This window comes from Euwallacea similis, chromosome 31 (genome assembly GCF_039881205.1).
Source record: "Euwallacea similis isolate ESF13 chromosome 31, ESF131.1, whole genome shotgun sequence".
NCBI classification, from domain to species: Eukaryota; Metazoa; Arthropoda; class Insecta; order Coleoptera; family Curculionidae; genus Euwallacea; species Euwallacea similis.
The window spans coordinates 863,482-888,800 of record NC_089639.1 but is presented as its reverse complement, the minus strand read 5'-3'; the positions used below and the strand labels follow the sequence as shown (position 1 = coordinate 888,800).

At 33.3% G+C, this 25,319-nt stretch overlaps 1 protein-coding gene and 1 pseudogene across 1 annotated transcript in view; both read left to right on the top strand.

The window, feature by feature from the left end:
* Nucleotides 1-401: 401 nt before the first annotated feature.
* LOC136417969 (REST corepressor 1-like) overlaps nt 402-25,319 on the top strand; it is a 30,878-nt gene continuing 5,960 nt past the window's right edge. The window contains exons 1-8 of the mRNA XM_066403835.1: nt 402-736; nt 1,817-1,960; nt 2,059-2,273; nt 2,335-2,508; nt 2,999-3,082; nt 14,872-14,969; nt 22,556-22,754; nt 23,353-23,487. Of these exons, the coding sequence (XP_066259932.1) occupies nt 628-736; nt 1,817-1,960; nt 2,059-2,273; nt 2,335-2,508; nt 2,999-3,082; nt 14,872-14,969; nt 22,556-22,754; nt 23,353-23,487 (1,158 nt within the window). The 5' untranslated portion in view covers nt 402-627. The remainder of the gene's footprint in view (nt 737-1,816; nt 1,961-2,058; nt 2,274-2,334; nt 2,509-2,998; nt 3,083-14,871; nt 14,970-22,555; nt 22,755-23,352; nt 23,488-25,319) is intronic.
* Nucleotides 6,703-7,712, top strand: LOC136417949 (histone-lysine N-methyltransferase SETMAR-like; annotated as a pseudogene).

Sequence of the window (25,319 nt, the reverse complement as noted above, 5' to 3'; positions counted from 1 at the left end):
GGCATATAAATAAAGTAAAGAAATGTATTTAACAGGCGCCGCGTAAAGTACGCGAAAGTTGATTATATTTTAACTTTCTATGTATATTATGACTTCAAAGTTCCAATATGACAAATTTCACTCAATAAATCCACTGATTTCAGTTTCGCTGTTAAATATGGCGTAAATTTTATACCCATTTAAACCATGAGAACATCGACGTTGTTATTAAGGTTCGCACAGCATGTTAGAACATAAACTCTGCTCTAGCATAACTCTGACAATGTTTACAAATATCGATATCGATATGAATCTTTCATATTATACATACCGACTCTCGATGCTATATGTCACATTGTGCGCCATCTGTGCCGCATTACCCACAGCTGAATAATAACGACGGTCTTTCGATGTAAAAATTTTAGTTACAGCGCCAAATGACAGCACAAAATATTGTCCCTATTTCTCTATCCTCTTATCCTCATCCTCTATCGGCATCCACTATTCACAGACCGTCGACACGTTTCCGCTGCACTACGGAGGTTCTTGTTGTTGTTTTGTGCTCACGTGTGATGTTAGTTTTATTTTCAAATTAGTTTGCGGAACCCTCAGTTAACCAAAAATTCAGGAATAGCTTACTTTATTATCATGGTGTTAGCCGAAAAGAATGAGAACTCCAGGAATGGGCGCAGGAGTCGGGGGCCCAGTCCCAATGGGCACGTACACGCTGAATCTACCAGCGAGGATGAAAGCACTGGTAATTTGTTTCTTTAATCTAAATTATTTAATAGAATTGGAATCAGATTTTGCCCCCTGTCAATTTTTCTGAAGGGGCGTGTTGGTACACCAAAGCCAAATCCCAAACAAGCAACTCTAAACTCGAATTTGGGGATTGTTTGTGTAGAAAAAAGCTTTGTTTTAACCAGGATGTTCAGTTAGCCTTCACATGCTATCAAAGCATTAACCCTTAATTGGTCTCATTTTGTGATATATAAACTAACTAACCTTAAGGCTAAACCTTAAATTTAAACATTATTTGTGTAAAAACAAGATTTTTTAAATCAGCATGTGCAGTAAATTTCTACATGCCACCAAAATATTAACCCTTAATGGGTTCTACCTCATGGTATACAAACCCCAAAGCGCCGCCACCCCCTCCAATAAATTTTAACTTCTATTGGGAGATTATTTGTCACAAAATAAGTATTTTTGCATTCAGCATGTACCATAAACCTTTACATATCATCAAAACTGAAGAGAGACCTGTATAAGTATAAGAAATCACTCAATATTTAATAAAGCTTCTAGGAAGCTTTAGGGGCAGCTCTAATATGACATCAACAATATTTTCCCTTGCTGATTACAACTTTGCATACTGTTGCTTAAAAAATGAATAAATGATTTAAAAAACACATTTGACTTGAAATTGTTTGCCAAGATGTTTATTAAGTTTACTCTTACACTTTTTGAATCATGTAAAATAATTTCACAAATTAAATCTTTTGGCATAGTATGTAGTATCTGTTGACAGTTAAATAAAATTCTTAATACTATATATATTAGTTTTCGAACCTTCTGCACAGTGTACAGAAGCTATCAAGAGTCAAAGAAATTTAAAAACTTAATAAGTCTTTAACCAAATAAGGCCAATTCACTGTTGCAGGACTTTGTATTTAATTACCATTTAATGAGGTAGGTAATGGCTGCCTTGTACTTCCATCCAAAACCTCAGTGTTTTAAAGATAATTAATTTAATTTAATTTTTGTACATATATTTATTTTTATATTTGTACTCTTTTTAATATTAGAATTATTTATAATGTACCATCTTTTGCAGTACCTGTTGATAAAATTAGAGTTGGTAGAGATTTTCAAGCTACATGTCCAGAATTGCAACCAGAAGCCCAAAGGAAACCAGAACTTTTGGCTGATAGAGCCTTACTTGTATGGTCTCCTACAGAGGCAATTGCTGATTCAAAATGTAAGTTTCATATCCCTACATAACATAATGCCTGTCTTTTCATTAATAAATTGGTAGGAAACTGTTTTCAATTTATAACCTGAAATTTTTTGATTTAGTGGAAGACTATATAGTGTTGGCAAAAGACAAATATGGTTACAATGGAGAACAGGCCCTGGGGATGCTCTTCTGGCATAAACATGACCTTGATAGGGCAGTGTTGGATCTTGCAAATTTCACTCCATTTCCTGATGAATGGTCTGTCGAGGACAAAGTGTTATTTGAACAAGCTTTCCAGTTTCATGGGAAGAGCTTCCATAGAATACGACAGATGGTAATAGCAATTCAAATATGAGAGATTTTAAGCAGTTGCAAATATGTTTTGTTTTTTTTAGTTACCAGATAAAAGTATAGCCAGCCTTGTAAAATATTACTACAGTTGGAAAAAAACTAGATCACGAACCAGCTTGATGGACAAGCAGGCTCGGAAACTGAATGCCCCAAAAGAGGATGGAGCTGAGGAAGGTGAAGAACATGGTTCAAATGAAGAGTCAGATCATGATGAAAAGGTAAATTTTTGTGATTGATAATTATTTACTTTATTTTTGAAGATGTGTTTTTATGTTGTTGCAATTATGGAATTGAACAGAAATAATTAGAGTTTTGAAAAAGTAGCCTTCATGTAAAAAGAAAAAAAATGGGAAAGCCATGGAAGTTTAATTTTGTTTAATTTCAGAACTCTACGTTTTTTTCAATAAAGCTTTCTTTCTCTCTCTTTTGTCTGTTCAGGTTAATTTATTTAAGGGTGTGCCAATAGAGAGTCGTTTCATTTACTATTAGGCACAAAAATTTGCCTATATATAAAATACGTCAAATTTTTTGTTTGAGGAAGAATGGAGATGATATTCAAGGGCGTATTTTGAAATATAACAGAAAATTGGGGTCGATTAACAAGATTAATGAAATTTTCACATTCATCCTATTAGCACACCTATATTTTTTTCCATCATGTGGATGCATATATTGGTTATGTTAAGCATAATCAAAGATTTTTGACAGAGATGGACTTTTCACCGAGGAATAAATCGTAAAAGCGGCACTTCTAGTAGAGCAGGTCAATCTAGCCGAGATTCAGGCATCCAGGTAGATTTTAAAACCGTAAACCAAATACATAGTCGCAATGCACGAGACCCATTGTACAAGGTAGCTCATAAGTAACAGTAAACAGATGGGGAATTACGATTTCTGGATTAAAATATTCAGATTTAGCCGAACTTGCCTAGTATAAAAATTGCACATTTGGAGATATCGGCAGGATTTAAAAGAAGTAACACAAATATCTCTATTGTTAATAAAGATGTACAGTATTGGACAAAAAAAAAAAGAACTTTTTTTAATTAAATTAAATTGTTAAATAATTTAAATTGAAATATTTTGTTAGTGTCTAATAGGTGAACTCTGGGTTATAACGTTATAATTAGTATGCTATTGGTGAAATATTCCGAATATAATTGGCTTGGAAATATGCAAACAGCCAACTATATAAACAAATTGTGTTTTGAGCCTGGAGAAAATGGTCAGAACTTTTTTGTTGAAGAAATTACAGAAAATAAAAATAGTGCAAACGTCTATTTTAATTAATATTTGGTGTGGTGCCCATTTGCCCTGATAACATCGTTTCTTGAGAGAATGTTTATATGTTTACAATGGTTATATTTTAGTGCCATTATCTTTAGATAAAGATTGTCTTATGTAAGAAAATTTCAGTCACTTTTTTTGTCGGGACTGGAATTAATTATGATTAGTGACCGATTTATTCCTCGATTCTTCCAGACACACTCATGCTCTTACATTCTTCCAGACTCTTGGTTGAATCGTTGCATTAGTAAGTACAGTTTTTGAGTTTTTTGTGTTTGAAAGTTCCATTATAATATTTCTAAAGGTGTTGAAGTTTCAACAGATTTGCGAGAGCGATTATTATGCCTTTTTCGTGAAGGTGTTAAGCAAAACGTTAATGCAAGGTAATTGCTATTAAGAAAAAATAGTTTCGCGAATTATAAAACATTTTAAACGTGAGGGAATTGTGAAATCCAAGAAAATGCTAGCTCGATCGCGAAAAACATCAAGTCGATTAGATAAGAAAAATATTCGGTTAATCGAATAAAATCGAAATAATCCGTTTACGTCTTTGTTAAATATTTTGGCTACCATCAATGAAACTAGTCCTGGGATCACAAACCGCACAGTTCGACGACATTTAACAGGGATAGGTCATTATAGTTTTAAACCTGCCAAAAAAACCCTTCTCAGTAAGAAGAATATAAAAGTAAGATTGCACTTTACTCAAATTCGCATTCATTGGGCCGAAGAAAATTGGAAACGGCTCGTTTTTAATGATGAGTCAAAATTCAACTTGTTTGGAAGTAATGGTGCTAGTTATGTCAGGCGCCCAAAAGGCAAGCGATTGGATAAAAAGTTCGTTAAGCCTACAGTAAAACATGGTGGCAGCTCTGTCATGGTGTGGAGATGTTTTTCATGCTACGGCATGGGATCACTTCACTGCATAGTAGACAAAATGGAGAGGTTTATGTATTTGGACATTTTGAAAAACAATTTAGATCCCTACTTATTTGATGATTATTGATTATTGATTTATTGATTGATACAATGCCTGCAAAGCACAAGTCGCAATACGATAATGATTCAAAACACACGTCAAGATTTGTGCAAAAACATTTTTTCGAAGAAAGTTGATGTTTTAAAATGGCCGGCACAGAATCCCGACCTCAATTCCACTGAGAACTTATGGGATATAGTGGATAGGAAAGTAAGATAAAATCAAATAAAAAATCAACAGGAACTTTTTAAAAAATTAGAGAATGCGTGGTGCACTATAGATCGAACAATAATTGTAAAATTAATTCAATCTATACTGAAACGGTGTTGCGATGTGATCAGGACAAATGGGCACCTCATTAAATATTAATTAAAATAAACATTTTCACTATTTTTATTGTCTGTAATTTCTTAAATAAAAAAGTTCCAATCCTTTTGTCCAGGCTTAAAACACGATTTGTTTATATAATTAGCTGTTTGCACATTTCTAAGCCAATTATATTTGGAGTATTTCACCTATAGTATACTAATTATTATGTTATAACCAAGAGTTCACCTATTGGATATTAAAATAATTCAAATTTGAAAAAAGTTAGTTTTTTGTGCAACAATGATATGACGGTATTAAGGGATCTGTTGGGGCTCTCTTTGAACATATAGAGGACCTCAAAACATGTCGATTTTTTATTTCAAGTTTTTTTATATGCTTCTTAAGGCTGACAGGACTTAGCTCTTTTAAAATTTTCATGAGGTAATTCAGTGTGATCTGAATAGATAAATAGACGCGGCTTTTTCTATTATATCTATTATAGGGTTTTATCGGCAAGGCTATTTTTAGATAAGTGATTTTTGTACCACGGCAGACTTAATATTTCTAAATTTTTAATTACCGAACATTGATCCATTATACTGTATTTATACAAGGTGTCTCAGATAATAAATATGCTCTTTTCCCTCCACTAAAATACATAAATGTGTGGGTAAGTTTTATCTTTCTTATAAAATATTTTTCCTGAGTTACTAAAAGATTAGCCTTTATAATTATGCGAAATTTGGTTTATCCACAATGGGGCACCTCCGCGTTTCAAGATGAATGTTCGGGAATTTTAAAATTAAGGTTGCAAATGTTGGATAAACCATGGAAATAATTATTCTTAAGGCTGGCCACCGCGATCTTTAAACTTAAATATACATATACATCTACATATAAGTTTTTCTTCTTGTAGGCTTTACAAGAATTTTGTGTATTTAACAATGGTTTAAACTGAGAAATATCTTTTAATTCCCGTTTTCGTTACCTTTTAATGCTCAAATATTACTGAACTTAATAATAACTTACTCTTATAAAAGCAAATAGTTTATTTCTGCTCAATTTTAATGATTTTGACATAACCTACTGAGGTAATTATCCATTTCCAATTGCCCTAGATTAATGAACTGGTGAAATACTGGATTTTATATATACAGGGTATTTCATAAATATACCGACAAACTTTCAGGGGTTGTAGAGCTCATAAAAACAAATATTTAGAACAAATAAAGTTAGATCCGAAATCGCTTCGTTTCCAAGATATAGGGTGTTTAATTCCTTTTTTTTTTAATATTTCAAAAACAGTTTGAGATGCAGACATGAAATTCGGGACATGCTATGGTGGAATAAATGTGCATGTTCTGGAGTATGCAGACCATTTCCACCTACATCAGTGGCGTCCGTGCGGCCATTCAATGGGATGTTTTTAATTAAAAAAATGGCACGACACTGACGTTTTTTAATATGAATATATTTTTATTAATATTCCATAAATTTTTAACAAAAAAAACCTCTTAGTATTTTGTTGCCCAAGTGGCCGTTTTCGAGAAAAAAATAATTTCTCATTCATGTGCCTAGCAAAAAACCGGTGTAGGTTTCCAAGTGTGATTTTTTTTAAGGAGAAATTAATGTAATTTTCTTTTAATAGAGGTATCAGGTTGATGCAAAAGAAATTGCGGTTTTTATGTTGTACATTTAATTTTTCGAAATTCTTAGTAAAATCTTAAATAAATATTTACATATTGCATACCATTTTAAAGGTTAGGTTCTATTCTTTACTTTGGTTAAAATAATTTTGTGCTTGTGTTTAATTGAAACTATTTTCTTTAATTTCAACATGTTAGAAAAAAAGCAATTTCGAACTATTTTTTTGTATGAGTTTAAGCTTGGTCGAAAAGCGACTGAAGCGGCCCGCGATATTAACACAGCATTTGGACAGAATACTACTAGTAAACGTACGCTACAATGGTGGTTTGCTCGATTCCGTAGTGGCAATGAAAGCCTCCAAGATGAAGAGCACGGCAGTTGACCATCAGAACTTGATGACGACCAATTAAAGACTAATTAAAGCTGACTCGAGCAAAACCACACGAGAAGTTGCAGAATAACAACATGTAGACCAGTCAACTGTCGTTCGCCATCTAAAACAAATTGGAAAGGTAAAGAAGCTCGATAAATGGATACCGCACGAACTTAATGAAACTCAAAAAAATCGTCGTTTCGACGTATCATCGGGGCCTCTTCTACGCAACAAGAACGACCCATTTCTCAATCGTATTGTGACGTGTGATGAAAAATGGATCCTATACGACAACCGGAGACGTTCGGCTCAGTGGTTGGATCAAGATGAGGCTCCAAAGCACTTTCCTAAGCGAAACATGCATGTGAAGAAGGTCATGGTTACTGTTTGGTGGTCTATGGAGGGTTTGATCTATCATAGCTTCTTGGATCCGGGAGAAACTATTACAGCTCAGAAATATTGCCAACAAATCGACGAGATGCACCAGAAACTTCGACAAAAACAACCGGCATTGGTCAATCGAAAAGGTCCAATTTTGCTACACGACAATGCTCGACCACATGTATCTTTGATCACGCGACAAAAGCTTCATGAATTGGGTTACGAGACTCTTGACCACCCACCTTGTTCTCCCGACCTTTCTCCTACAGATTACCACTTTTTTAAACATCTGAACAATTTCTTGCTTTAGAAATCAAGGGGATGCAGAAACGGCCTTCAATGAGTTTGTCGATTCCAGAACCACAGACTTCTATGCTAGAGGCATAAATAAACTTTCATTTCGTTGGCAGAGTTGCATTGATGCTAATGGTGCTTATTTTGATTAACAAAATATTTCATAAGAAAAATTATGATCATTTAAAATTAACGGTCAGAAACCGCAATTTCTTTTGCATCAACCTAATAGTAGACATGAAGACAAACATTTGTGAATCATGCCTTCTGGTGTACTACCTCTATTAAAAGAAAATTACATTAATTTCTCCTTAAAAAAAATCACACTTGGAAACTTACACCAGTGTTTTGCTAGGCACATGAATGAGAAATTATTTTTTTCTCGAAAACGGCCACTTGGGCAACAAAATACTAAGATGCCTTTTTTGTTAAGAATTGATGGAATATTAAGAAAAATATTTTCATATTAAAAAAAGTCAGTGTCGTGCAATTTTTTAAATTAAAAACATCCCATTGAATGGCCGCACGGACGCCGCTGGTGTAGGTGGAAATGGTCTGCATACTCCAGAACATGCACATTTATCCTGCCATAGCATGTCCCAAATTTCATGTCCGCATCTCAAACTGTTTTTGAAATATTAAAAAAAAGGAATTAAACACCTTGCATCTTGGCAACGAAGCGATTTCGGATCTAACTTTATTTGTTCTAAATATTTGTTTTTATAAGCTCTACAACCCCTGAAAGTTTGTCGGTATATTTATGAAAAACCCTGTACATATACAGTAGCGGACAAAAGTGGAGCAACAAACATATTTTTGAAAATATTCAAGGTTTGCTATGACTTATTCATAAATTAGTAATATCAAAATTATGTTAGGATATCTAGAAATAACGCTGCAGAAAATTATAAGTTTATTCCTGAATTCAAGGTATTTAACAACAAAAACGAATAAATGTGGCGGACAAAAGTAGAGCAACATATGAAATTTTGAATGATTATGAAAATTTTAACTAATACTTAGTAGCATTGCCATTGTTTTTAATAACTTCAATGCATCTATTCCTCGTAGACTTTAATAATTTATTAATGGTTTCTTCTGAAATGGAATTCCATGCAGTTGAAATGGCGGTGAATAATTCTGCGGAGTTTCTAAATTTTTGTGGATTCTCTGTCCTTATTTTACGATCTACTATCTCCCATAAGTTCTCTATTGGATTAAGGTCGGAACTTTGGGCAGGCCACTGCATTACATTTACCCGTTGCTCTTCCAAATATTTTTTTATTATTTTCGCAGTATGCTTCGGGTCATTGTCATGTTGAAAAATCCATGATAATGACAAGTTTTCCTCTGCAAACGGAAGCATATGATCCATTAATATCTCCAGATATTTAAACCGGTCCATAATGCCCTCTATTTTTATCAATGGTCCCATTCCAAACCCGGAAAATGATCCCCACACTAATACGTTACCCCCACCAAATTTAATTGTGCCTTTAGTGTACTTTGGCTTGTACCTTTCATTTGGAGGACGCCTGACATATCGAATTCCATCCGAGGAATACAAATTAAATTTACTCTCGTCGGAGAATAGCACAGTTTTCCATTTTTCGAAACTCCAGTTAAGATGGTCATTTGCAAAACGGAGCCGGGCCATCCTGTTCTTCTTAGAAATGAAGGGTTTTCTAGCGGGTCTGCGGGCATTCAAACTTTTTTCTTGTAAGCGTCTTCGAATCAATCTTACAGAAACACCAAAGTCACTACATTCCTGTGCAATATCAACTGCTGTTTTATATGGATCCCCTTTTGAAATGTTCACAATTTTTTTGTCTTGAACTCTTGTTGTCTTTCGAGGACGACCTGTTTTTGGAGGACTCACTACACTTTTGCGAATCTTGTAGGCACGCAATACTCTACAGATTATAGAGCGATTAAGATTTAATTCTCTAGCAATATCAATTTGGGACATTCTAGATTCAAACTTCGAAATAATTAATTGTTTCAATTGTACCGAGAGAGATTTACCACGAGGCATATTTGCTAGTTTTCACCAATAATACTAAACACAATAACTCAAATTTGTTTGAGAAAAAAAGACGTCAGAAAGAATTTTTATATATTGTTGCTCTACTTTTGTCCGCCACATTTATTCGTTTTTGTTGTTAAATACCTTGAATTCAGGAATAAACTTATAATTTTCTGCAGCGTTATTTCTAGATATCCTAACATAATTTTGATATTACTAATTTATGAATAAGTCATAGCAAACCTTGAATATTTTCAAAAATATGTTTGTTGCTCCACTTTTGTCCGCTACTGTATATATGTATATATATATTTTTAAATATATGTATCTTCTGAAACCAGTATAGCAGCATCATAAATATCCGAAAAATTCATTTAAAAGATTGAAATGTGTTGAAGTCCTCTACATACATCTTTTTCTTGCATTGATTGCGTTGCGAATTTATTTAGGTTTTGATTTTGAATATTTGCGATTTTATTTTCCCTTAATAAGTTAGTTCTCTTTCATATATGAAAAAAGTGTAGAAACGGCAAGATCGTCTAAATAAAGAAACAATTTTAATTATGAAAAAGTGATATTACTCTGTACAATTACATATGGTTCCCTTGTATGCTTATTCACGCAACAGGTTTTGGTTACTTTTTTTGTTCATTTTAATTCTTATTTTGTCAGATCACTGTTAGTAATAGCATCATTATTTTGTCCATATTTTTCCAATTTGGCAAATATTTTTCCTAATTTTAGGTACTGGTTTTTTAAGGCATTCCAGTCTATACAGCTGTAATCGAATAAATAATGGTGTTTCTGCAAAAATATAAGCTTTTTGAGTTATTAAGTAGAACCTAATATATTATTAACTAAACTTATGTAATGTTCTTTTACACATTGTATCACTTGTCTCAATACAGGTTCTCTAGTTTGCAGAATTATCATTATCTTTTACCTGTTTTAATTTAATTTATGTCACCAAATGCTTTGCAACTAATAGTGCTGATTAACAATTTAACTTATTCTGGAATATTCACTCTATCTACCTCGACCTTGCAGGGGTCATGCATGTTGCTCTATATTTACTACGTTTTCGTGAGGTATTGAAATCGGATTTAAACGCGAATCATTTTTGAAAGTGAAAATGGTTTTCATCTTTGTGTTCATGGAATATTCCATTTGAAAAGGTGAAATCAAAACTCAATACATCATGAAAACATAGTAGTTATTCATATACCTATAGAGGTTAAGTCAATGTATATATCGTCGGTTTGATTTGATTGACAGATTTGTCCGATTTGTTACTTCCTTGTTTTTTTTTTTTTTGTTTTTTGAGAATTGAGAATTGAGAATACATATCTATTTTCAAATGAGTAGTTTTATGAACGTACTACGACGCTTTGTGTCTCATTAATCTTTACATCTAAATTTTTCGCATCCTCTAAGAAACAGAGATACAAAATGAGCCCAAGGAATTAATTCTAATAATCTGAATCATTTCAGTAAGGTAAAAGTTTATACATTGTTGGAGGGTACGATTCCCAGTTCTTGAAGGCCGAACAGTGTTAAGCATTCTTGAAAGTTTATCTTTATAATGGCCTGAGAATAATGTTGGATTATGCAGAGACGAAGGAGAATAAAACGGCTGCGATTGAATCAGCCTGATAATGTCGCTCTTTAGGCTTTATACTTCTGCTTATTAAGATTCAAATTTCCTCCTAGACAAATTTCAGAAAGGAGTAGTAAGATGATTAAATGTAGCTCACTGTAGGCCTAAAAGTTTTGAAGTTTTTGATATACTGCGTGACAAAGAAAGATAAACACCCATTAAAGATAATTTTGTTTTGATAATTTTTTTTGTACGTGTTCAGTACCACATACTTATTCAATGATTACATTTTCAGCAAGATCAGAGAAAGAACTTCATTTTTTTTTTCAATAGTGTGTTGAGCATCCACGGTTCCTTATACACACATTGATACGCCTGGGCTCGGATCTAATAAGATTGTCAATGTCTTCTTGAGGTATCTCATTCCAGGCAATCTGAACTTCATGAGTAAGGGCTGCTAAGGTCTGTGGAGGGTGCTGTAAATTCAACAGTCTGCGGCTAGTCATGTCCCAGACATGTTCAATAGGAGATAGATCCGGCGATCGAGGTGGCCAGGGTAAACGGTTGATTTGATGTTGATCCATGAACGTTATTGTTTGCCTAGCAACATGAGGTCTAGCATTGTCTTGCTGGAAAATAGCGTTCGGGATAGTTCGGAAATATGGAGTCACATGTGGCTCCAACACACTTGGATATAGCGTTGGGCAGTCATGTTGCCTCTAATGAAAACTAGAGGTGACCTGCTACCATATGCGATAGCACCCCATACCATAACGCCTACAGCACGGCGGACATGACGCTCTCTGTCAAATTGTGGATCTCGCCTTTCACCCCGTCGCCTTCTCACCCTTGCCTGACCGTCGTTCATCCCCAGACAGAAGCGGGATTCATCACTAAAGATCACCTGAGTCCATTCTTGGTCCCACTGAATCCTCTCTCTACACCATTGTAAGCGGTTAGATCGATGTTCGCGAGTGAGAGACAGCACCCAATGCGGACGATAGGACAAAAGGCAAAACTTCGTATTCGACGATATACTGTACGCATACCAACCCTATTCCCATGTTCTTCAAACCACTGATTTGCAATAGCTCGACTGCTGCTAAATCGGTCTCTAAGAGCCAAAAGTCGCAATCGACGATCTTCGCGCTCTGTGGTTCCTCTGAGTCGCCCAGTGCCTCTGGCTCTGTGCCCGCGCCTGGTAACACCGCACTATGGTTCCTAAGGATCTGTTAGTTCTTCTAGACACTTCTCTGACCGACAGACCTGCTTCGCGCAACCCAACAATCCGCCCCCTCTCAAAGTCACTAAACTGACGGATCTGTTCAATTCTACGCACTCTAGGCATAATGAGTAAAAATTATGACTGATTGCAACACACTTCACAAAAGTTGCGATGCAAATGTGAACAAAAATGTTTAAACAAAATTTTATTTTTTAAGGAACGACTCATGGAAACTAAAAAAAATTAACAGATAAACTTGAAATTTTGATCATTTCTTTCTTTTTTAAGATAAGTCAACATGCAAAAAATTATCAAAATAAAATGGTTTTTAATGGGTGTTTACCTTTCTTTGTCTCGTAGTATATATTAGGTACGTTTCAAATTAAACAGGATTTTTCCAAAATAGTCGCTTCTAATGGAATCACCTATATGTGATATACTGCGTTGGAAAGCTATATTCTTTCTCGCTTTCTAGTAAAAATTTTATGGCATTTGGTGCTCTGGAAGGGAAGTTATAGCATTTGAAATGAATGTATGTTTGTAACATCGGTACAAAAATGAGCATTGAACAAAGGGCCAATATTAAGTTTTTTTTTAAACTTGGTAAAACTTTTAAAGAAACTTTTCAATTGATGAACCAAGTTTATGGTGATGATTGTTTATCCCGTGGCAGGATTCATGAGTGATATACACAGTTTAAAAACTGTCGTGAGGATTTAAATGACCAACATATTGGACAACAGAGATCCGTGACTACCGAAGATTTTATTGATATTGTACGTTGTTTCATGAAACAACAACCAAAAACTTTCATGGAAATGGAATTGAGTATGTCCGAAGCATCCATTTATCGCATATTGACCGAACATTTGGGTTTACGAAAGGTGTGTGCACGATTCATTCCGCATAAATTGGCTAACGACCAAAAATTGCTCATAATTCTACATTCGCAAGACATCATTAAGGAGGCTAAGAAGGACAAAAACTTCTTTATAACATTGTGACTGATGATGAAACGTGGTGTTTTCAGTATGATCCAGAAACGAAGCGTCAGACTGTTGAGTGAAGGGCATTAAACGAACCAAATTCCTAAAAATAACGTTTGGAGAAGTCAAAAGTGAAGACAATGTTGATTTGCTTTTACGATTTCAAGGACATTGTCCACAAAGAATTCATTCCACCAGGTCAAACTGATAGTGTAGTGTTCTATGTTGGTGTTTTGAAGTGTTTGGTATATTATATTCCCCCAGAATATCGGGAAAAAGGAAGTTGGCTTTGTTGCACGATAATGTGTCATCTCATTGATCGACAGTTGTAGCCTATTTTTTTACTAAAAATCGTATTTTTACCAACAACCACTCTCCGTATTCACCTGATTTGGCACCGTGCAACTTTTACCTTTTCGGAAAAATGAATTTATCAATAAAAGAAAAGCGTTTTGAGGATGTAAATGCCATCTAAAAGGCTTGTGCCATCATCCTGAAGGACATCCTGGTCGACGATCTAAAACATTCATTTGACATGTTGACTGGGTAAATCGCTGTATGGAGTGCAAGGGAGAATATTTTGAATAAAATAAATCGGTTTTAACAAAAAAAAAATGTTGCTATTATTTTGAAAAAGTCCTGTTTACTTTAAAACGTACATTGTATAAATTGAAATTTAGTATACACATTACCCTTTACAATGTATGCACTATTACAGTTTAAAGTCTAGAAAATAATCGTAGGAATAATTATTTCACAATAGTTCAGGACAGTATTGGGAAAACCCTTTTTTCTAATTTGAATGGTTACTTAAATACATTTATACATAATATATTTAAGAAGATACGGATGTCCTCGACATTTGGAAGTATTGAACAAGTATAGTAAAAATATCTTGGTATGTCAGGGTTTGCTATAATTACAAACAATTTCGATTGTGGTTCATAATAATAAACATTATTACCTTTGTTATGGATTCATATTTAAATATAATTATGGAAAAAATTGTTGAATTTATTCACAATATTAAACAAAAAAATTCTTAGAATTCGACGCATAATATGAATTTGATTTAAAAAGTAAGCAATTCTATTTTAAAAACTAGGTTTCACTTGCCCGCTTCATATTAAACAAAGGGGGGTTCTTCTTTTGTCGAATACTTAACTTGTTGCCAGAGGGGAAATTTCAACAATGATTTTGTTTCCGAAGATACTCACACTCCCATTTAGAAACTATCACTGGCTATTATACAAGGGAAAAACATCTGTTTTTCAGGATGATGCGAGTTTTTTTAATATATATAAATTTTAATAACATATAAATTGGACAAATTGCCGTTGACAAGAATTCCGTCGGTAATACAATTTACTATGCCTTTCTAAATTTCATTATTCTTGGTGCTACAATCGTAACAGTTATTAACCTCACGGACGTTGAATTTTTCTTGGTGTATGACGGTATTAACGTGTGTATGCAGGGAGAGGGTGGCTCGTGCTCGAATTGCGGCGTTTTTTGCTCCATCACACACAGGAATCCAAAAGGGCATCTGTGTACCAGCTGCTACCAGCACTGGAGGTAATAACTTGTGTCCATCTAAATTGACATTTTAAACTAAACTCTGGACAAATTAAACAGGACAAACGTTAGTTCATAAATTTCTACCTATTGTCAAGTAAAATTATCCACAAAAATGCATTTTCAGAAAATGTACCACCCTGTATGGGTTGCCTCACAAATGTCCGGATACTCGTTGAAATCTCAGAACTTATAAGAGGTACAGAGCCGGTTAAATTGTGGCAACGTTGCGCAATTTATTCCTCAAGCAAATGCACTTCGCAATCAAAAAAATTTCGATAGGTTTTTCAGATATCTAAAAAAAAAAAAAATTTAGAATCGTATGACTTATGATAGAGTCTTGACTTCAGGAAACCGAAAAATATAAACTAAAATTGGTAAATCGATCGATAGAACTACAAAATCTCGAATTGTATGGTACATGAAATGAAACCATAATTGAATGTTTTTGCTTAAGCATAAAAAAATGTTCTTGAATCCACCTAACGATAACGACAAAAATCTGATCACGAATAACCTTTGCATTCATGTGAACTCTAGAGTAAATATATATAATAATAAGAATGTAATAAAAGTTCCTAAATGGGTTGTACAGAACCTTATTACAGATTAATTCCCCAACATGTTTATAAAAATAGATACGTTGTAGAATCTCCATCAACTTATTGATCCTTTATTTATCTCTGATAATTATGGCCGGAATTTGATCTAATAGCTATTAGCAAATACTTGTGATTAATTTGTAATAAAAAATTCAGATTTTAGAGTAGTTCTACGTTCTCTAAAAATAGTTCAGTCGGCCTAAAAGCTTTGAGCTTGTCAAATCAAAGTGCAACGCCGATAGACCTATGGTCCAATTCTTGAATTCTTGATTCGATTTCGGTTGTCATTTTATCAGGTTTAGTTGTTTTTGATTTTTACACTATTTTTACTTTATCTTGATGACATAAATAAATCTTAATAATTTAATATTTAATTACAACTTAGTTGGGAACACACATTTCAATGTTTTTTGTGTGTATGGTACTGGAGCTTCATGGTAAAAATAAAGTGTTTTTTCTGATACTTTTGCAAATTGCTGGAAAACAGGTGGCAGATATGAAAAAATACTGGAGTTAAAAAGTAAATATCAGAGGCATATCAAACAAAAGTTTAAAACAGAAAATGGGGCAGATCTCACTTAAAAAAATATCATTATAAATCTTCGGATTTGGTTTAAGGGTGAATTGATGTGGATTCTTATGAAAAGTATGCATGTCAAACTTGAACTAAATATTAAAAAAAATTGACAGTAGAGAAAACAAAACGAAAAAAACATCATTCATTTTAATAAGCTAGTAAAAAGCTTAGTTAATATGTGTTTTTTAAATAATACATATTTATTTTTCAATTTTCTATTACCCCATGAAAGGACACTGGTTAAAATTGAAACAGCCTGTAGGTCCTATTCATTTTAACATACTTACCCCTTATTTGTTTGCATGAATTTTATTTTACGAGATTTATACCTATTGGAATCAAGTGACAAATTTTGCTTTAAAGGATGCTTAAATCGCATTAGTTTAAACAGGCAAATGTTAAAGTTATTCTGTTTTGATAGAAAGGAATACTGATAAGACTAGAACAAGAAATGCCTGAAATTTAACTTCAGTTTCATGCGTCTCATTTAATATCTTGATTATTCATAAAGCTGACTATACTTAGGACGTTACTTAAAATAGCAGTGTCGTTTAATTCGCAAATTTTGAACAAAAACTGTTAGCCGTTTTGTGAAATCCCTAAATTATAAAATTCTTTAATTTATTTTTCAGCCGTACGTTTCTATTTTATTGGTTTAAAAAACTAAAATGGGTCGAAATAAATATTATACTCCGGAGAAGCGGAAAATAATTTTGAAAATGTTGGAAGGAAGTATATACAAATTTATACAAAATACTTTGCAATATTAAACAAAAATAATAGTGCCAAAAAATTTCTAGTTGGAAATGAAAATTCAAGAGGAAAATGTAAAATGACCACTGCATAAAATAAGTAACTACTGAGATTCGTAGTACGAAAATCTTTTCTAACATTTACCGAAGTTAAAAAAGAACTTAATCTTCTAATTTGTACGTCTATTAGAAAAAAGTTAGTAACTAGTAACTTAATATCAAGAAGACCTAGGAAGGTTCCTTTGCTGAATAAAAGACAGGTTTCCGAAAGGTCAGCATTTGCAAAAAATCATGTAAACTGGCCCATGGCAAAATGGCATAATGTACTGTGGACTGATGAAACTAAAGTTTTGCTATTCAATCCAGCAATTTTCAGCAAAGTCGTATGAGACGTCCTCCGCTACAATCCTTCAACCCAAATTTACACATTAAAACACAAATTAAGTACACCATTAAAACTATAAAAGACGCATAATGGCTTGGGGATGCTTTTCTTACTACGGACCGAGTAAAATTTTTTGGGTGAAGAACTTTTTGGATAAATGACTGCCAACGTTTATTTAGACATCGTCAAGAATGTGATGTTACCTTTTGCCGAATGGGATATGCCGTTAAAATGGAGTTCACAAAAAGATAACGATATGAAACATACGGTGCCCATTGTAAAGTTTTGATTCGTAGAAGAAAAATTGGATGGTTTGGTCTGGCCCCCGCAGTCGCCAGAACTTAATCCTATTGAAAACATAGATGATGGTTAAAAAAGCAGTTGCCAAAAAAATCAAGTAATTAAGCAGAATTATAGCAAGAAATATAATTGGCATGGAAGGTTATTGATATTGGGTTTGTTAATATTGCTCTGTCAGAAATTTGTAGATTCTATGTCCAATCGATGCCGACAAATTTTACAACAAAAGGGCAGCAATTCAACATGTTATTAGTGAAAAAAATGTAAATACTATAGTTTAATTTCTTTTTTTAATAATATCACATATAGGGTGTCTCAAAAAAAAACGGGCGAAACTAGAACTGTTATTTATAAACGGATTTTAATGAACTAAAAATCAAATAAAATTATATTTTTTAGACTAAGTAACATCAAAGTTAATTTTTTTTGCTTCAAATGTCAACTTCAGAATTCCAAATAGAACTGCATTTTTTTACACTTTTTGATAGAAAATATTTACATTACAAGTTAATGTTAAAACAATTTTTAATTGAAAAAAATTTGAAAAATTTGAACACTGAATTTAAACTAGATTTATTATTTTAATTGAATTACTTAATACATTTTTTACTTTCATGGACAATATAAATCAAAATCAACAGAATGTTTGTTTATATATGTATACATGTATAAGAGAGGATCCAAAAGTAACGGGAATGGGTTGGGGGGGGGGGGTGATTATGGATCTCCAGTGGGGAATTCTTAGTGGTGACTCTCCTTGAGTCGGTGTGCAAAGTCTGGTTGCTGGGAGCATATCCGTTCGTCCGTGGTATTTTTTCCAGTAAAACAGGTTTTCCTTTTCGGCGAAAATTTGAGATGACTGATAGCTGAGAGCAACGCGCAGCGGTGAAATTTTTGTTGGGAGAAACGGCTGCAGAAACTGTTGAAATGCTTAAAACAACTTATAGGGATAATGCCTTAAGTAAAACACGTGTTTATGAATAATTTTCGCGTTTCAAGAATAAAGAGATGTCGATTGAGGACCAATCTTATTCTGGGTGCCACTCAACTTCAAGAACGGACAACAACGTTGAAATAATCAACACCTTTCTTCGTGAAGACCGTCGCCGAACCATTGATCAACTCTGTACGATGTTTGGATTGTCATGGATTTCAATTCTAAGGATTTTATCCGAAGATTTGCACATGAGAAGGGTTGTAGCCAAACTTGTTTCTCGCCAAAGGAGCATCGAGTTCAGGTCGGCGCGTTAGGAACGTCGACTCTCTTGAGTTGCAATATCAGTTGAAAGAGGATCCTGATTTTTTTCTAAAGTTATAACTGGTGACGAATCGTGATATGGGTACAACCCCGAAACGAAGCAGCAATAAAGCCAATAAAAGACAGCTCACTCTCCTTATTCAAAAAAAGCACGCCAAATGAAGTTGAACATCAAGACAATACTCATTTGCTTCTTTGAGTGCAGATGAGTTGTGCACGCGGAATTTGTTCCTCCAGGGCAAATGGTCGACCAAAAATTGTACTCGCAGGTTTTGAAGAAGTTAAGGGAGAAAATCCGGAAGAAAAAGGCGGATCTTTGACGTACAGAGGATAGGTTCTTCCACTACGACAACGCGGCTGTCGACACCTCGTTGCCTGTGAAGCAGTTTTTTACCAAAAACGGCATAACACCAATTGTTCACCCTTCCTACTCAGTGAACCTTGCCCCCTGCGACTTTTTTTTATTTTCTAGACTCAAAAGGGACATGGAAGGAAAACGTTTTGGGACCGTAGAGGAGGTGAAACAAAAATCGTTGAAAGAGCTAAAGAACATAACGAAAATGTTTTCAACAATGGAAGAAACAATTGGACAATCAATATTAAAGTCAATGGGGGAAATTACTTTGAAGGTGATCCAAATTTGGTGTGAAAATGTTGATTAATAAAAAAACTATAACAAAATTCCTGTTACTTTTGGGCCTTCACTAGTACATTGTATTCATTTTATTTTGGTACACTTTTAGTTGATTGTAAAATCATTAATTCTTGAAATAGAGGTGTCATTTAAAAACGAGGTTAAATGTTTTTTTCAAAATTTTATGTCATAATTTTACATTTCTTATATCGCGTTCGATTTTCAAGCTGTCACATAAACTCATTGATTTCAAATGGGACACCCTTATATTTTGGTATTTTTCCAAAGATATTGTTCTGACTTCAAATATGTGCCATATAAATGTCAGCATTAGTTCTCTGGCTCAATTAACAATAATTTTCATTGAGAAATAATTTGAGACAATAGAGCAATTTAATATAATAAATTTAATACTTTTATAATACTATATAATAAGATACCACATAATAATTATTTATGATAGATTAACAAACATGTATAAATTCGAAACTAAACAATTACTATATGGTTTACTAACAAGAAAAATTATAAATTAAGTTAGAAATATTACTCTATATGTCCACCTTGATTTTCAATACACATTGTATTCCATTTAACTATATGTATGTTTTTCTAACTTCCAACAAAACTTCTCTATTGTTTTTTTATTTTTTGTATTTCATCCTTAATACGAATTTCTAATTTATTAATAAAATTACAAGAAGTTTTGTTAAAAGTTAAAGAACATATAGTTAAACGGTATATTATGAGTATTGAAAAACAAGTTGAACATATAGACATAAAACTTTGGAAAGAAACATTTAATCTTGTTTTTGAATGACACCTCTATCTTAGGAAATAATAATTTACAGTCCATTAAAAGTGTACCAAACTAAAATGAATATAGTACATACATTTAGATTTTAAAGCGTGTGGAAGTAACCCAACGAAATGAATAAATATATTTATTAACAAAATTTATTATTTTGATAATTATTATTATATTTAAAATAATTATTTTTGCTTTAAAATAGTTCAAAAGTAAATTACTAATAATTTTACACCTCTTTTTTGAAAGTTATGTTTGCATAGACGCAGTATTATTATTAGCTTGCTTTCAGCTATCTATAGTTTTTGAAATAGTTCTCTCCACTGTATACGTACATGATATTCTGCCATTCACTTCACTTCACAGATATAAATAAGAAATAATAATAATAATGATTATAAAATCTTTAAAACAAAAAATAAAAATAGGCACAATGTAAATTCTTTATTTTCTAAAAAATATCAACAGCAATTCAAATGCCTGGCACGGTATTTGATCTGCCATAAGGTAAAGTGACGGTATTGACAAGAAATCAGTGACAGGCGAACACTGAGCGATTCAATTTATACAAGGTGTCTTTCTAGAGCTCAACCATTGGGGATCTTTGTGACCATAAAACATACGAGATCAGTTAAATTGGGAAAATGTTACCTAATTTAGAATTAAAAAATATACTATTTAAAATTTGAAAAATTTCGATGCGTTTAAATGTATTCCAAAAATATGAAATTTTGGAGACATGATTCGGATTTTTCTTCAAGTTACTTGGCGGTTTCAAACTATTAATACTTCATCATTGCAACTTTCCTCTTCTATAACGTGACGATCATATTTGAAATCCGACATTTAAATTTGTCGACAATCATTATTAACTTTTTTTCTTGTGGCTATTACTAGATGTTCACATTTCTGAATTCAGCTTTTTGAAAATACGGATTTTATTGCAACAGAATTATGATTTTCCTATAAAACGATATCCTATGTTCAGTATCTTCTAAATGTAAAACTTATATTTATGTTGTTTATCAGGTGATACTTATATTTTTTAAAACTTCACAATGTCTGAGGAGATACATTAATTTCTTCTGCCATAACTCTTATTAAAGTAAAAGGATTATTTTGAATTTAATGGGGAATTAAATTCAGTGTCGTTTATTGGTTTTAGGGAGGTTTTAAGATTTTATTCACCGCCTCTAAAATTTCCACGTTGATCTCATTTGGTTTATGAACACTTCTTTTAGGCTTAGAAAATGTACGAAAATCAGGTAACTTTCTCTCTTAATAAAAAATAATGTTGAGCTGGTTGTTGCCTTTCTGGGTATCGCTGTAAATACGTTTACCAAGTACATATCTTGAATATTTTACTGCGAAGTGTAATAAATTTTCAACATATTTCTCTTTTCGTCACTTGAAAAAAGGTTTTCCTTTTGTTTTTTTTTTATAAATTTAAATTAATTTTTTAATTGCTGGGGAAGTTGTGAAATTCAGTTGAACTGTCAAAAACATTTCCTATGGTCACCGAAATCCTCATGGTCGAGCTTCAAAAACGAACATTCTGTATATATCAATAAATATATTTTGCTGAAGGCGTCCGTTAATGATCAGAAAAGGATAGATACAATCCAACGTCGCGGACGTTGATTTGCATGTATTCTTTTCTGATTTATTAGGGAAGCTAGGGCTCAAGTCACGTGTATGTTATTGTTTCTACTATAATTACGTATTAGTACCATAATTTACCGAATCTGTACTGTAGCTCTTATAGTTTCCTAGGTCCAAATCGAAAACCGGAACGTTTAAACCACTATTTACGCTAGAAGAAGAGATAAATCGCTTTCAAGCAGATTTAAAAAAAATCCTGGAATATATTTGTCCTCTTTTGATTTATCCACCAGTTTAGTCTAGAGGTTATGTAAAAGGCTTTATGCATTTTCACTACAGATATGAATTGCATTTTACTTAACCTATAACAATTAATTACATGGTTATATGCCGCTCAAAAGATGAATTTCGTTTTCTCTCCTAATTTCCTAGTTGTCCTAGGTAATATTAAGACATCTAATGAAATATGAGGGTCTTTGAGGAATTGTAAAAAATAGACGTTCTCAGACCATATCTAGATTTTTTCATATTACACATGAAAGAAATTTAGAAAACCAAATTCTGAATTCAATTCGAAATATTATTGAGAGAAATTCATCTGATTTAATACCGCCCTCCCTCTACCGCACCAAACGGTAATTAAACCCTGTTTTTGGGGGTTATCACAGACGAACAGGAACTACCCGGCCTACGTCGGGTCCAATGGGCGGGAAGCGTGGTTTGGGGCCCGGAGGATCCCGAGCCAAGGGCCGTCCTCCAAAAGGAATGCATATTAATCACGATGACCTGGCAACCATGGCCTCGGGAAATGCAGGAACTTTGTTAATGAAATCCATGGAGAGAGAATTAAACTCTTTACAGAGACAAGTGAGTAGATATTGTGGCCTCTGCCTAGTCACCTGCGCTGCCGCACCAATATCGTAGGCGAGGAGGAGGGGGACGAAAGACAGAGAGAGAGGGAGAAAGCGATTTTTTAATTTTCTTTGCTTGTGTATCTTTTTTTTATAGTTGATTTAATTATTGTGCAGCAGAGCTAACAGATGGAAAAAGGGATGGAGGTTTAAAGGCTTGTGTTTTTATTATAATTTTGATCTTGTATTGGTGTGTCAATACTTACGTTGAAGAGGCATTCTCTGTCTTTGTCCCTCCTCTCTGTGGTTAGCTTTTGCTTTATAGCATCCGTTGTTACTTATTACTTTTGTTGTTTAGTTATAAGTTATTAAGATATAAATTGGTGAAGACCAGTAGTGATCCAAACCCCTTCGTTGTCCTTCAGTTATTCATGTCGTAGATAAAAGAAAAAGTTAGACGAACTGCAGAAGGGTAATTGGTGCGAGCTTTACCGCCACCACGCCTTCATAAATTTTAATTTCAGTTTTCAACTTACGTACTTGACCCTTTCCTGGTATTTGTTTTAAACCTAAAAAATTTTACGGTTGGCTCAGATAGTATATGCTTGTTGCAGATCCAACAAAATAAGCAGAATATCAGCTCTTTGAAGCGAAAACAGTCGGACTCGATAGATGATCTACGCCCGGGTGAAGACAAACATCGATCTAATCCTCGGTGGTCCAACGACGAGTTAATGTTAGCGATCCAGGTAAGGGGTGACTTCGTTAATTGCCCATTTTGCATGTAATTATGTTTTGGTTTAAGTGATATACTTGAAAGGAAAAAACAACTATTTACGTTTATATTTTAACGTTCATACCATAATATGTAGGTTCAGAATACATATTAAACGCTGCCATTTATTCACTCTTCTCTGTTCGTGCAGAGCAATCCTACTGAACCGGCTGTTCTTATTTTTATCTAAAATATTAATTCTTTGATCTTAAAGTTATTCAATTTGATTCCCTCGAAGATAAAAGTAGTGACATCACCAAAACATGAATTTAATTAGTAAGTTACCGTAATATTTTCTGTAAATTTCGAAAAACCGATTGAAGATTGTTCTAATTTATCTCTTTCGATATCTTCTGATGGAAATAATGCACTCTGTACTCACGTAGCGTGCTACATTATGAGCAGAATCTAAAACTTCATAACACAAAAGGGAAGGATACATGAATCCCTTGATCACGATCTTAATTATACGAGGTGTCTCTGAACATAGTGCCATAAATTCAACCACATATTCTAGGTTCCAAAATAAAAGGAAAACTACGATTACACATATATATATTGAAACGCACTTCGTTTTCGATATACAGGGTGAGTTTTTTTCGATGATTAGTGAAGGGATCTCGGAAACAAGCAGAGATAGGAAGTCGGTTAAAAAGGAAAAAAATGCGGCTTTAGGGGAACAATTTAAAACCACTTTTGGGTTCTTAAAAAAGTCGATGGGCTTACTAGATATTTAGCAAAAACCAAAGGCCGTGTAAGGTTAAGGGGTCAATTCGGCCCCCACGGGCGATTGATCTGAAATTTTTACCAATTGTCCCTATCACTCAAAGGACTTACCACATAAAATTTCAACTTCCTAAGTCTCACCATTCAAGGGTAGAACGGGGTTGAGGGTGAAAACTTTGAAACGCCATATCTCGGGAATTATTCATCGTACAACGTGGGGCAAAATGGTCCGTTCTTCAGTAACCACCTTCTTATTATATATATATAATATAATATATAATATAAGATATAAAATATCAGCGTTTGTGTATTCTTGCATCAAAATTGAAAATATCAGCATTGGTGTATTCTTCTATTTTGATTCAAAGTTTCACTTTAATTTTGCTACTAACAGCCACCGAACAACAAAAACGTACAATAACTGTCATTATTAACAAATAACTGTCATTATTTCTTTTCCACGGCAAACTACGCAAATAATAAAAATTTACCAGAATGAATATCTATTATTAATTTCACATAAACTTAATTATTTCGAAAAAGGTTTGGAATAGGTATAGGTAACCCTAATAAAGTTCAATGGAGAATTACATTTTCTACTTGGTACTGCTTAAAGTTATAGGGTATCCCATTAAAAAAAAAACTGACTTTTGCAACTTCAAAAATGTAAATGTCAGGAGCTGAATTTTGGACACCCTGTAAAATACTAAGCCATGTAAATAGTGAAAGAGTGAACCTAAGACTATGTATTGGCATTTTGAAAAATATGGATATTATGTCTTTAATAGCTACAGAGATATGCAATTTTAAAATTGGTCATTACAGAGGCATTCAAGGTCAAATATCTCAAAAACGGTAAGAACTAAGTATAGAACATTATACAGAAAATGTATCTAAAATATTATGTAGAATCTAAAAATAAAATAATATACTGGGGGTTCCACTTGAAATAAGCAAGTTACAGCTATTTTCGGTTAAACCGGAAGTGACAGCAAGTTGAAAATATTAAAAAAAAAATAGTATATGTCGAACTTAACTCCAAATTTTCAAATTCGTATCACTTTTAGATCCTAGTAAATT